The sequence below is a fragment of the Dermochelys coriacea genome, chromosome 8, assembly GCF_009764565.3.
Source record: "Dermochelys coriacea isolate rDerCor1 chromosome 8, rDerCor1.pri.v4, whole genome shotgun sequence".
NCBI classification, from domain to species: domain Eukaryota; kingdom Metazoa; phylum Chordata; order Testudines; family Dermochelyidae; genus Dermochelys; species Dermochelys coriacea.
This window is the reverse complement of record NC_050075.1, coordinates 44454700-44466932: the sequence shown is the minus strand read 5'-3', so window position 1 is coordinate 44466932 and position 12233 is coordinate 44454700. Positions and strand designations below refer to the sequence as shown.

The following is a 12233-nucleotide window of genomic DNA, read 5'->3' as shown; positions in this document are numbered from 1 at the left end:
TCTAAACTAAATCCTGAAAGAAGAAGAACTACTCAACAAAAACTCAGGTAGCCTCTTAAAGTCTCCAACCACCTTCCCAACCCTCGCCCTCCCTGGTCTTTACAGTTTAGGGCTCGCAGATGGCCTCTGCAAACAACAATACTTACGTAACATGGTATGCACATGAATGGCTTGTTCTCTTCATTTTCATAAACCTTTCCTGTTTTCCATTTTAGTTTCTCTCACTAGCTATTCTCTTTCCTATTGGCTGGTTTGGCTCATTCTTCCTTCCTTCCAGTATATTTAGTTACCTTTTAGTTCCAGGCCAGTGCAGAATAGCCTTCCTGCTTGGGGATTCCTTCCTCTTGTATTCTCTCCCCATTCTTACCCACCTGTACCCTCCTCAATTTGATTTTCATGCCCTGAGAACTTAGCGTTCCTGAAGAACCCAAGGCACTTCTCATAGGAAGCTATCCTTGTACCCCAGCCAAACTCCAACTCACTTACATCATGCCTCCTTAAAATTACCCTGCAGTTTCTGTTGGATAAGTCATTCTTCACTTCTTGTACTAAAGGAGGCTGCATTTCAATGTGGCTGGAGTGAACAATTCCAGAATATATAGCTTGTAAATCAGATTAGTCTCTGGGGATTTTTGGATTATTACAATGACACAACCCCTTCATCCAGAGCATGCACTCTTCCCCTCAAGCGTCAGTGTTCTGTTGTGGACACCTCAGAGCTAGATTAGAGAGGTGTAGCTCTGATGCCAGCTCTGCAGCAGTGCCTCCCTGTATCTGACAGAAGGCTCCCAAGAAGTGATGGTCATGGGATCCCCCACCTCATAGACTTCAGAGCACGGTGAACACTAGATCAAATAAATCGCAAACTGAACAGGTTTCACAAGTGTACTCACAGGACCAGACATCTAAGACACATTGGAACAGGGGTGGCCAACCTGTGGCTCCGGAGCTGCATGCAGCTCTTCAGAGGATAATATGCGGCTTCTTACCTAGGCACTGATTTCGGGGCTGAAGCTATAGATGCTAACTTCCAATGTGCTGGGGGGTGCTCACTGCTTAACCCCCTGCTCTGCCCCAAGCCCTGCCCCCACTCTACCCTTTCCCTCAAGGCCCCTGCTCCTTCCCGAGTCTGCCATGCCCTCGCTTCTTCCCCCTCCCCCGTCCTGCGTGAAACAGCTGATTGTGGTGGGTGGGGGGGGGAGTAGGTGCTGATTGGTGGGGGCTGTTGGCAGGCAGGAGGGGCTGGGAGCGGATGGGGCACTTCTGACATATTACTGTGGCTCTTTGGCAATGTACATTGGTAAATTCTGGCTCCTCAAGCTCAGGTTGGCCACCTCTGCACTGGAGAGTCAGGCCAACCTGCTTTTGAGTTCGAGGTCACACAGAAATTAGGCTGTTTGGAAAAGTTTTCCAATCCTTGATTTTTCCAGTTGTCTCATCTCATGAATACTGAGTGCACCTCCAAACTTCCCCAGGGAAAATTATTTTGTAAGAAGACAAGATCATTGTTCACATGCTGCACTCATGCAACCAACATGAGCAACAAACACGCCCAGGACCATCAGCTCCAAAAGCTAAAGTGCCAGCCCCCAGAGCTAATGAGGAACTTTCATTGGCTTTGGTGACATTAGGACTTTCCCCATTCTCTAACGGGTAAGGCTCAGAGGAGAACTGCATATTTAGCAATTCCACTGTACCTCATATGAATTTCAGGTGCTTTGATAGGTAGCAGCCGTGTTAGTCTGTATTCACAAAAAGAAAAGGAGTACTTGTGGCACCTTAGAGACTAACAAATTTATTAGAGCATAAGCTTTCGTGAGCTACAGCTCACTTCGATGCATCCGATGAAGTGAGCTGTAGCTCACGAAAGCTTATGCTCTAATAAATTTGTTAGTCTCTAAGGTGCCACAAGTACTCCTTTTCTTTTTAGGTGCTTTGATGTGTACGTAAAATTAAAGAGTAAAAAACACAGAAACAGAAGAAAGCTATTAAATCATGGAGCACGTCCCATGTTTGAATCCTACACTAATATTTACTGTTTAGTCCTGTGGGAAATCTTGTGAGAGGAATAAATCACTATTTCCATTATACAGATAGGCAAAATGAAACCAAGGTTGAGAGTTGTATTGTAGACCAGGGTTTCTCAGCCCATGGGTCAGACCCAAAACTGGGTCACCAGAACGTTTCAAAGGGCCATGTGGCAGCTCCTGTGGCTCCTTGTCCCACGGGGCTGGCTGGGCTCACTCCCTGCTCCAGGCAATGCAACCTCTGGGGTCCCAACACCACTCTGGTTTGGCTCAGTCATCGTGACAATGGGAATCCGGGTAGGCAAGATTTGAGTGAGTGGCCCTGCAATCCCATGAACCAGGTCACAACTCCACTCACACAAATTTGGTCCTGTCAGGGGGGCGGGGCCAAACCTGAGCAGTGCTGCAACCCCAGAGGTTGCAACGCCTGGAGCAGAGAGCCAAACTCAGCCAGCTCCACAGCACAGGAGCTGCAGGAGCCCAGACTACAGGTGGGGTGAGTGCTGGGTAGGACCCAACTCTGCCATGGGATAGAATACAACTGAAACCACTCCAAGGCCTCCAACACCAGACTATTTACTGGGTTGTGACAGGCCACAAACATTTACAAATGGGTCCTGAGCCAAAAAAGGTTGAGAACCACTGATCTAGCAGATTAGCAATCTATCTAGCAAACAGATAGCAGCCTCAGAAGCAATTTAAGCAGGTACTGCTACACTCGGGTAAAATGGGGCCCAACCAAGTCCCATTCACCCCAGCACTTTCCAGGCCAAACCTATGTAGGGGAAAACCTTCTTTCGGGGCACAAGGACAATGTGGTGACTCCTCTCCCCAGGGCCACATGGCTGAGGAGAAGAAAATGCAGGGAGAAGCAAGCCACAGACCAAAGCCAGTAGAGCAGCTGCAGAAGCAGGGGACGTCAGACATTGATATCTATTTTCTACAGGATTGACTGGACATTGCTATGCAGGCTGGCTGTTCGCTCCAATCCCTTCTTCCTTAGTCTTTTCATCTCAGTCTATCTCCACTCCTGCCCTTCATACCTTCCCACCTCTTTTTGTTTAGCAAATCTCCTCACTAAACCTCAACCCCAAAAAAGTTAAAAGAAAAACTGTGGAAGTAACAGGATGTTTGCAGGCCACCACACTGATCACTATGCTTGTACGTTATCCTCTACCCCTTCCCTTTGTCTGGTCTATGGAGATGGTAAATGCTTCAGGGCAGAGACTGTGTACTATTGCTGTCTGTACAGTGCTTAGTACAATGGGGCCCTGTCCTTGGCTGGTCCCTTGGCACTACCACAATTAATAGTGACCCTAGTTCTCATAGTTGACTTGCCAAAGGCAATGCTGCAAGTGACTTCTGTGCTTCAGTTTCTTCATAGGAAAATACTGATATCCACATCTGCCTGACTTGCAAAGGGTTTGTGAGGTCCAAGTAAATAACACCTGCAGAATACTACTAAGGGCAGCCAGTGGAAGAGGAAAGAGAGTAATTTACCAACTACTGGGTCCTATCCTTGCATTTATTTGTTGATGCCAGCAACACAGGACAACAATCATTAGGGAAGCTGCATGTCAGTTAGATCAATACAGCAACTCAGCATAAAACGAAAGTACTGTGTGCACTTTATGAAGCTTGTGCCAACTTCAAACAGGCGTTACAAGCAGTGCATAGCATCATAAATATTTTTAAAGCACACATCTCCTGGTACACATTTCTGAATGCATCCGATGAAGTGAGCTGTAGCTCACGAAAGCTTACGCTCAAATAAATTTGTTCGTCTCTAAGGTGCCACAAGTACTCCTTTTCTTTTTGCGAATACAGACTAACACGGCTGCTACTCTGAAACATTTCCTAGAGAACGCACATGTTAGGTACTGTTTTGAGCAATGCAGTGCTTAAAAAGTGTATGGAAATGGATTTGAATAGAAACCACCAGCCTCAACCACCAAGCTTAGTCAAAAGCCCCAGGCGCCTTACCAAGGACAGCAGATCAAAATGGATGTGAAGCATGAAGGGCCACGCTGTTGTGGAGTTCCAGCTCCAAAAATGCAAGTGGTCAAGTTTTTTGGTAACTTCTGATCTCCCAAATGCCCCATCCAATTTGCTTTATTTCAATCCTTATAAAATACAGCTGAAACTTTAGAAGTGTGATTTTTATGCCTCTTTCAGGCTGTATACACTCCGCAATACTGTGGCTGAATTTGTAGCGGAACTCATCTCTTGCAGAATTGTCCTAAAGTTCAGCTTTAATTGTTAAAAGTTTGATTTCTAGCCCTTCTGGTCAAGGTGCATGTTTGAAGTTCTCAGCATGTAAAACAATGCATTTATGCCTGCCTGAGTCTGCCACAAGTCTGAAATAATGCAGAGGAGCAAACTGCCCCCATTCGTGTCATTCAGGGCCCCATGGACTGACACTGCAGCTACAACACTTAGTATTTTTCTAAGATGCCACAGAATTCATTATTTTGCTGCATCCAGACACCTGATGTTTTCTGTCTCCCTGCCCTGTTGGGACCAGCCTGTAGCTGAGTACATACTCAGGTGGCTAGCCAAAGCCACTTCCCATGCTGCTGCTGCCACACTGCTATCTTTAGCATGCTAGCTTAAGTGGAGCTAGCACGTCTGTCTACTCTCTCTGGGAAGTATGTTCCCAACAGCTGTGTAAACATATCTTTAGAGAGATTAGTGTCTCCCAATACCACAGGAAAAGCCCTGCATCACACCAGGCAGGATAGACCATTCTATTTAATATGCCTTTTGTATCACATTTCTAGGATGTTCTGCTTTAAATAAAGAGCAGTTTGAGGCCACAGTTGTATGACATGGTACGAAGTGCTAACAAACACATGAAGTTATTTCCTCTTTCTACAAGGTATTCCAGTTCTCACACACAGTCTGTTCTAGTCTGACAGATTCTTTCCTGGACAAGCTCTTGGAATTCCCTAGGGTTCTTATCTTAGTAAATGGGTAATTATTGTGATGGATAACAATGAATAGTCACTTTCCCAGCCACGAACTTCCTCTATTGACTTGTTTAACATTCTGTTGCCAAGTCAACTCCTTATTTGTCAGATATTTACAGCTATAAAACTCATTCTCACCACAATTAAAAGGAGTTTAAAATGCTGCTAGTTAAACATCTTTCATAAGTGTAATTTACTAAAACTGACTGACCTGAGAAACTTTCCATCTCTTTAGAATTAGGGATTGTCTACACAGTTTTTGTACCAATTTGACTAAAATTGGAGAAAAACTTTATTAAACTTGTACAACCTTTGGTGTGGATGAAATTATACCAGTATAAGAAGTATTTACACTGGCATAACTTTTGGTAAATTTACCTCTAGAATGCTGGAATTTCCCCTGATTTCAGTTAAGTGACTTAAGTTATTGCCACATTTGGATTATATAAACACACACATATGAGTTGGGAACCTAAAAGTTTTACAATCAACTATACTGTGCATTCAGAGTAGCTGCATCACTGAAGAGAATACTATTGACACCACTGTAACTGCACAGCCATTACTCCTTGATTTCAAGCCTTTTTAGCTTCTCCCTCAATTCTCCATTGGTTCCTCACACCCTTCTGCTGGCCCCTTTCCCTCCCACTCCTCCCACCAGAAGGGGTCAGAATTCAGGCCACCAGGAATCATCTCCCAAAATATCAGGATATTTCTTGGTGCCTTAGTTGCACTGGGGTGAGGAATGCCGGGATGCTTTTGCCTTCACCTGGGCAGTCAGTGGAAGTACCCTGGCTCACCAACCTTTTTTTCCTTTTGATTTTTTTTAAATGGGAAGTTTTGTAAACCAAGTTACAACAATACAACACTGCCAATTTAGACATGAATGTCAGTCAGGACATACAAAGGAAAGGCTCTCAGAGCAACAAGAACTCACCCACACTGTACATGTTGTATAATGAGTCACATTAACAGTAACTATCAAAATGATATGTGGGTGCATTACTGTGGTAACTTTGTTTTCATTTCCTGACTATATTTAAGGTCCAGATTTTAACCGGATAACACTGGTCTGCAGGGAAAGGTGCAAGGCGCTCCCATCCAACCTTGCGTCCCTGCAAGAAAGGGTAACTTCATTCATGTGAGCAGAGCAGTCCCATTGGTTTTGCAGGATCAGGGCCTTAGAACTTGTTGTTCTCTGTTTTTCTCTGCAATGGTTCTATCACAGAGGTGGGCAAGCTACAGCCCGTGGGACGATCTTGCCCGCCCTTGAGCTCCCAGCTGGGGAGGCTAGCCCCCAGCCCCTCCCCTGCTGTCTCCTCTCTCCCGCAGCCTCAGCTCGCCGTGCCGCCAGTGCTCTGGCCTGCTGCTCCTGCCAGGCAGCACGGCTGGCTCTGGCCGGGCGGCAGGGCTGTGAGCTCCTGCTGCTCTGAGCTGCATGGTAAGGGGCGGGGAGCAGGGGGGTAGGACAAGGGGCCGAGGGTCCTGGGGGGCAGTCAGGGGACAAGCAGTCAGGGGACAGGGAGCAGGAGGCGGTTAGATGGGGCGGAGGTTCTGGGGGGGGGGCAGTCAGGGGACTCGGAACGGTGGGGGGGTTGGATAGGCATGGGAGTCCTGGGGGGCCTGTCAGGGTGTGTGTGTGTGTGTGGATAGGGGTCGGGGCAGTCAGGGGACAAGAGAGGGGGAGGGGGGTTGGATAAGGGCCCAGGGGGTGGGACAGCTAGGGACGGGGGGTCCCAGGAGGGGCCAGTCAGGGAACAAGGAGCGAGGGAGGGTGTTGGATGGGTCAGGGGTTCTGAGCGGGGCAGTCAGGGGCGGGAAGTGGGAGGGGGCAGATAGAGGGCAGAGGCCAGGCTGTTTGAGGAGGCACAGCCTTCCCTACCTGGCCCTCCATACAGTTTTGCAACCCTGATGAGGCCCTCGGGCCAAAAAGTTTGCTCACCCCTGTTCTAGCACAAGGCATAACAAAACATTGGGCACCACAGAGGTCAAATAGCTCCAGTTCAAGGAACTGAAGCTTCACTGATGAAGCCTGCAGAGCCTGCTAACCATAAACCAAAGTCTTTCTTTAAAAAAAGAGGGAAATTAAAGTCAATAGGTTTACATGAAAGCAACACTAGGTTGAGAAATGGTTTTGCAGGATCAGGGCCTTAGAACTTGTTGTTCTCTGTTTTCCTCTGCAATGGTTCTATCACAGAGGTGGGCAAGCTGTCTCAGAAGTCGGTAAATTTGAGCAATTTGTTTCTTCAGTAATGTTAACTGACATATTCAGCCTTTTCACCTGGGCCCCAGAACCCACCCATGTTTTCTTACCATGACCCTTCCAGTCCTGTGATCTTTAACCGCTTTCTCTTTCCCTATCACTAGGAGACTCCTCCCCTTTCATATTAGGAGACAGTGAGCCCACACAACTAAGCCTTCATCTCAGCTCCCTTCCTTATCCAACTTATGTTTCTTTTCTCCTAGCCCCCACATCACTCCAATATTGTAGGAGGACCATATATCAGAAATAACCAAAACTTAAGTGCATGATTTCCCACTGCATTCCAGCTGGGTTTTGGGAACGACTAAGTATTTACCTGGCAGACAGTTACACTCATAGGTAAAATCATTGGTTTGATGACATGTCCCTCCATTCATACATGGCGATGGTGAACATGGCACATATGTGCTCTCACAGTGGTGTCCTCTAAAGCCTGGCATGCACTGGCATTGGTAAGAACCGAGCAAATTGTGACAAGTTCCACCGTGTTGGCATTGTCCTGGTATGGCACATTCATTTACATCCATCTCGCACTTTGGGCCAATATAGCCTGCTGGGCAGGTGCAGGAGAACCCACTTCCAGATGTGATGCACGTACTTCCATTGGCACATGGCTGAGACACACAAGCGTCAATCCACTGGCAGTCCTTTCCTGTAGAGCCAAGACATGTGTGAACTTCTGTCAATCAGAAATTGTTTGGATGGAAGATGCAGACTACTCTCCCTTCATCCCCATGACACCCCAAAGCTGAGATGTCTTTCTGTACACACCAACTGTGTACTCTACCATGTTACAGTTAGATCTAAAACACAAGCATTTCCTATTGCAACCACCAATTTGATTTAGTTCTAACCTGTTTAGGGGGAGCTGCAAGATAGAGAACCCTGTGATTTATGAGAAGTAATCAATGAGCTAGAATGATACTGCACTGCTAACATTTACTCTCCTCTCCAACCTGGTCTTCAAGGATAAAAACAGATTTCTGAATTTCCCTTTGACATAGAATTAAGCTTCCCTACAGAAAGCTGTTGCTGACCAAAGTTGCTCAGTTAGCTGTTCTTGGAGCTTGCCTACATGGGGCAGTTATTCTGGAATAAGATAGAGCATGAATTTAAAGTTCAATAGCTATTCTGGAATAACTCCTGATATACACAATCTCTTCCAGAATAGCTATTGAGGTCAGTTTCCCCACTTGACAAGCCCATAGAGATTAAAATACATTCGTATTTTTAAAGTGTTGCTATGAAGGGTGAGGCGCCCAAAATTCGGCTTTTTTTAAAAAAAAGCCAAATCTTTTCATGCTATATCTCCTAGCTCTCATTTCCAGTGCAGAAGCTATTAGTTTGACAGCATATTAGGGCAAGACAACAACATTTTTAAGAGGGTACATCCAGCTAAAAGGTACTTCAAATGGTGGAGGGGAAATGACTAAGGACACAATTATGAAGTCCCACCTGTGTAACCTGGTGGACAGACACACTCATATGTGTCCTGAAGAAGCAGTTGGCAGGTCCCTCCATTTAAGCAGGGGTGAGACACAAAGCAGATGTGCGATTCAGAGTATCTGCAGTCCTCTCCTGTGAATCCTAGAGCACATTTACAGGTGGCTTTTCCGACTACAGATGTGGTTTCACATGTTCCTCCATTCTGACAGGTATGGCTTTCACAAGGGTTTCTGTACTGACAGTAGTCTCCAAGAAAACTCTCTGGACACCTACAAGAGAATGGAAATCATGATTAGCAGTGTGTTCACACTGATCCTCACAATGCAAGCTACTACTGTGAAAGGTCCCAGTACTGGCACCATCAACACCCAAAGTCTTTCCTACCGAACATTACAGACCCTAATGCATAGACCGTACACAGGAAAGCCCTTATGTTATTTATGACTGTCCAAAGTGAGCATCCTGAAAGTACAAGGTCATAACATTAATACATATATAAAACTTAATGAAACTCCAATTACATTTAATGAGGGGCAAAAACATTCTGTCCCATCCTCCCCACCCCTCCATATGACTGATAGACAGACAGATATTGTCTCCCCATCCCTTCAATATTTTTAAACTTGAGTATTAGTTAATTCCATTTTGCTATACCTAATAATGTCCTCTGCAGAAGTAAACAACCAATCTGAATAACAGATGTTATCCATCTCAAAACCTTTAGTATACTTTTCCCCTTACAACATCACTGTGAAGTAGGAAAGTGCTGTTATCCCCACTATACAGATAGGGAGCTGAGGCTGTGACTTGTCAAAAGTTGAACACGAAGCCTCTAGCAACACAGGAACGGAACCTGGGTCTCCCAAGTCTCAGGCCATAGGCGCCAGCTTCCTCCTTTTGCCGGGGGTGCTCAACCCCTGCTCAATCTCAGGTCCCGCCCCACTCACCCCTTCCCCCAAAGACTTCACCCCCACCCTGCCTCTTCCCGCCCAGTTCCACCCCCTCCCCTGAGCACGCCCCATCCCCACTCCCCCCCTTCAACTGGCTGCCAGAGGGTGCAAAGCGCACCCACAGAGTCAGCGCCCATGTCCCAGGCTAACATTTGAACCCAGGGGTAGGCAAACTACTGCCCACGGACTGGATATGGCCCCTCAGGGCTTTGGATCCGGCCCACAGGATTGCCACCCCCATGGCGCCGTGGGCCCCACGCCACTCCCAGCAGCGGCAAGCACCATGTCCCTGCAGCCCCTGCGGGAGTGGGGGTGCACAGAGGGCTCCATGCGCTGCCCTCACCTGTGGGTTCCACACCCGAAGCTCCCATTGGCCATGGTTCCCCATTCCCGGCCAATGGGAGCTTCGGGTGTGGAACCCACAGGTGAGGACAGCGCATGGAGCCCTCTGCGCCCCGCCCTCCCAGGGGTCGCAGGGATGTGGTACTGGCCACTTCAGGGAGCAGCACGGGGCTAGGGCAGGCAGGGACCCTGCCTTAACGGTGCAGCGCCGCTGCCACCCTGGAGCCACTCCAGGTAAGTGGCGCTGGGCCGGAACCCACATCCCAACCCCCTGCCCTGATCCCCCTGCCACCCCCCCGCATCCCAACCCCCTGCCCTGAGTCCCCTGCCACCCCCCCTGCATCCCCACCCCCTGCCCTAAGCCCCCACCACACCCCGCACCCCTCCTGCACCCCAACCCTCTGCCCTGATCCCCCTCCTGCACCCCAAACCCCTGCCGAGCCCCCTGCCACACCCCTCCTGCACTCCAATCCCCTACCCTGATCCCCCTCCTGTACCCAGAACCCTTGCCCTGAACCCCCTGCCGCATCCCTCCTGCATCCCAACCCCCTGCCCTGATACCCCTCCTGCACCCTGAACCCCTGCCCTGAGCCCCCGCCACAGCCCACACCCCTCCTGCACCCCAACTCCCTACTCTGAGCCCCCCACCACACCCGTACCCATCCTGCACCCCAATCCCCTACCCTGAGCCCCCAGTACTGAGCCCCTTCCCACATCCGCACCCCTCCCTGCACCCCAACCTCATTCACCCCAATCTCCTGCTCTGAGCCCCCTCCTGCACTCCAAACCCCCTCCTCCACCTCAACTCCTTGCCCTGAGACCCTTCCTGCACACTGCACCCCCTCCCACACCACACACTCCTTCCCGCACCCCAACCCCCTGCCCCAGCCCTACATTCATGGCCCTGCATGCAGTTTCCCCATCCAAACGTGACCCTCAGGCCAAAAAGTTTGCCCACCCCTGCTTTAGCCACTAGACCAGGGGTTCTCAAACTGGGGGTCGGGACCCCTCAGGGGATCACGAGATTATTACACGGGGGGGGGGGTCACAAGCTGTCAGCCTTCATACCAAACCCTGCTTTGCCTCCAGCATTTATAATCATGTTAAATATATTAAAAAGTGTTTTAAATTTATAACAGGGGGTCGCACTCAGAGGCTAGCTATGTGAAAGGGGTCACCAGTGCAAAAGTTTGAGAACCACTGCGCTAGACCATCTTTCTTCCATCTCTAAGAAATACAAAAATGAACTGGTACATCTAATGATAATTGGGACAATATTATAAAGATTTATATGTGCAGAATCACTGTTTCTCACTAAGCAAGACTTGTGTAAACACAGTGCTGTAATCCATCTGCTGAATGACCTTTGGACTAGGAATTTTCAATCCATTTTGAAGCACTGAGCAGAAACTGCCATTTATTTCCTTCAGCTAAAGGAGCAACCTGCAAAATGTACATCAAATAAGCCAAAATATCAAAAACGCAGAGAAAAATGGACTGTCAATCTGCAGATTTTTCTATATGCTAGATGGTTTGATGAGGAATCGGAATATGTACATCTTGTCTAAGAGGCCACTAGGAGCATCAGACATGACACACACTACAAATATTTTAGGGATGAACTCCAGATGCTCCATTTTCCCCACTCCAGGATATGAGTAATTCCAAATTAAGTCAGCGATAGTTACTCAGATCAAGGGGAGGGAGATTCTGACTCCAAGAAGAGTGATTAGTTCTCTAGTGAGGTTCAAGGCAAAGTATCTAGCGGCAACAGAACGGAAATCAACTGTTTACTAATTTGTTTAAAATGCACACATCTGATGGATTAAAAACTGTCTGATCTCCAAATGCAACTGTAACCAGGGAGTCATCTTTAAGCAGGTAGTTTCTAGTGTGGTTCCACATGGATCCCAGTGGCTGAAAGTTGAAGCTAGACAAATTCTGACTAGAAATAAGGGCAAATTTTTTTAAATGAGAGTAATTAGCCATTGGAACAATTTACCATGGGTCATGGTGGATTCTCCATCACCAACAATTTTTAAATTAAGATTGATGTTTTTCTAAAAGTTCTGCTCCAATTCAAATAGGAATTAACTCAGGGTTACCCTGTGGCCATGTTACACAGGAGGTCAGACTTAATTACCACAATGGTCTCTTCTTGTCTTATCATCTGTGAAAAAGCTTTGGATACATGTACAAAGAGGAACAGTTCCATGTACTATAAATAAGCAGCATT

General features: G+C 47.6%; 1 protein-coding gene across 2 annotated transcripts in view; it reads right to left on the bottom strand.

Moving 5' to 3' along the window:
- The window catches only part of NOTCH2 (notch receptor 2), a 141603-nt gene that overhangs the window by 95593 nt on the left and 33777 nt on the right, over positions 1-12233 (bottom strand). For both annotated transcript variants that reach the window (XM_038413057.2, XM_043520154.1), the window contains exons 3-4: positions 8715-8974; positions 7576-7911 (exon numbers count right to left, since the gene is read on the bottom strand). In XM_038413057.2, the coding sequence (XP_038268985.1) occupies positions 7576-7911; positions 8715-8974 (596 nt within the window). The remainder of the gene's footprint in view (positions 1-7575; positions 7912-8714; positions 8975-12233) is intronic.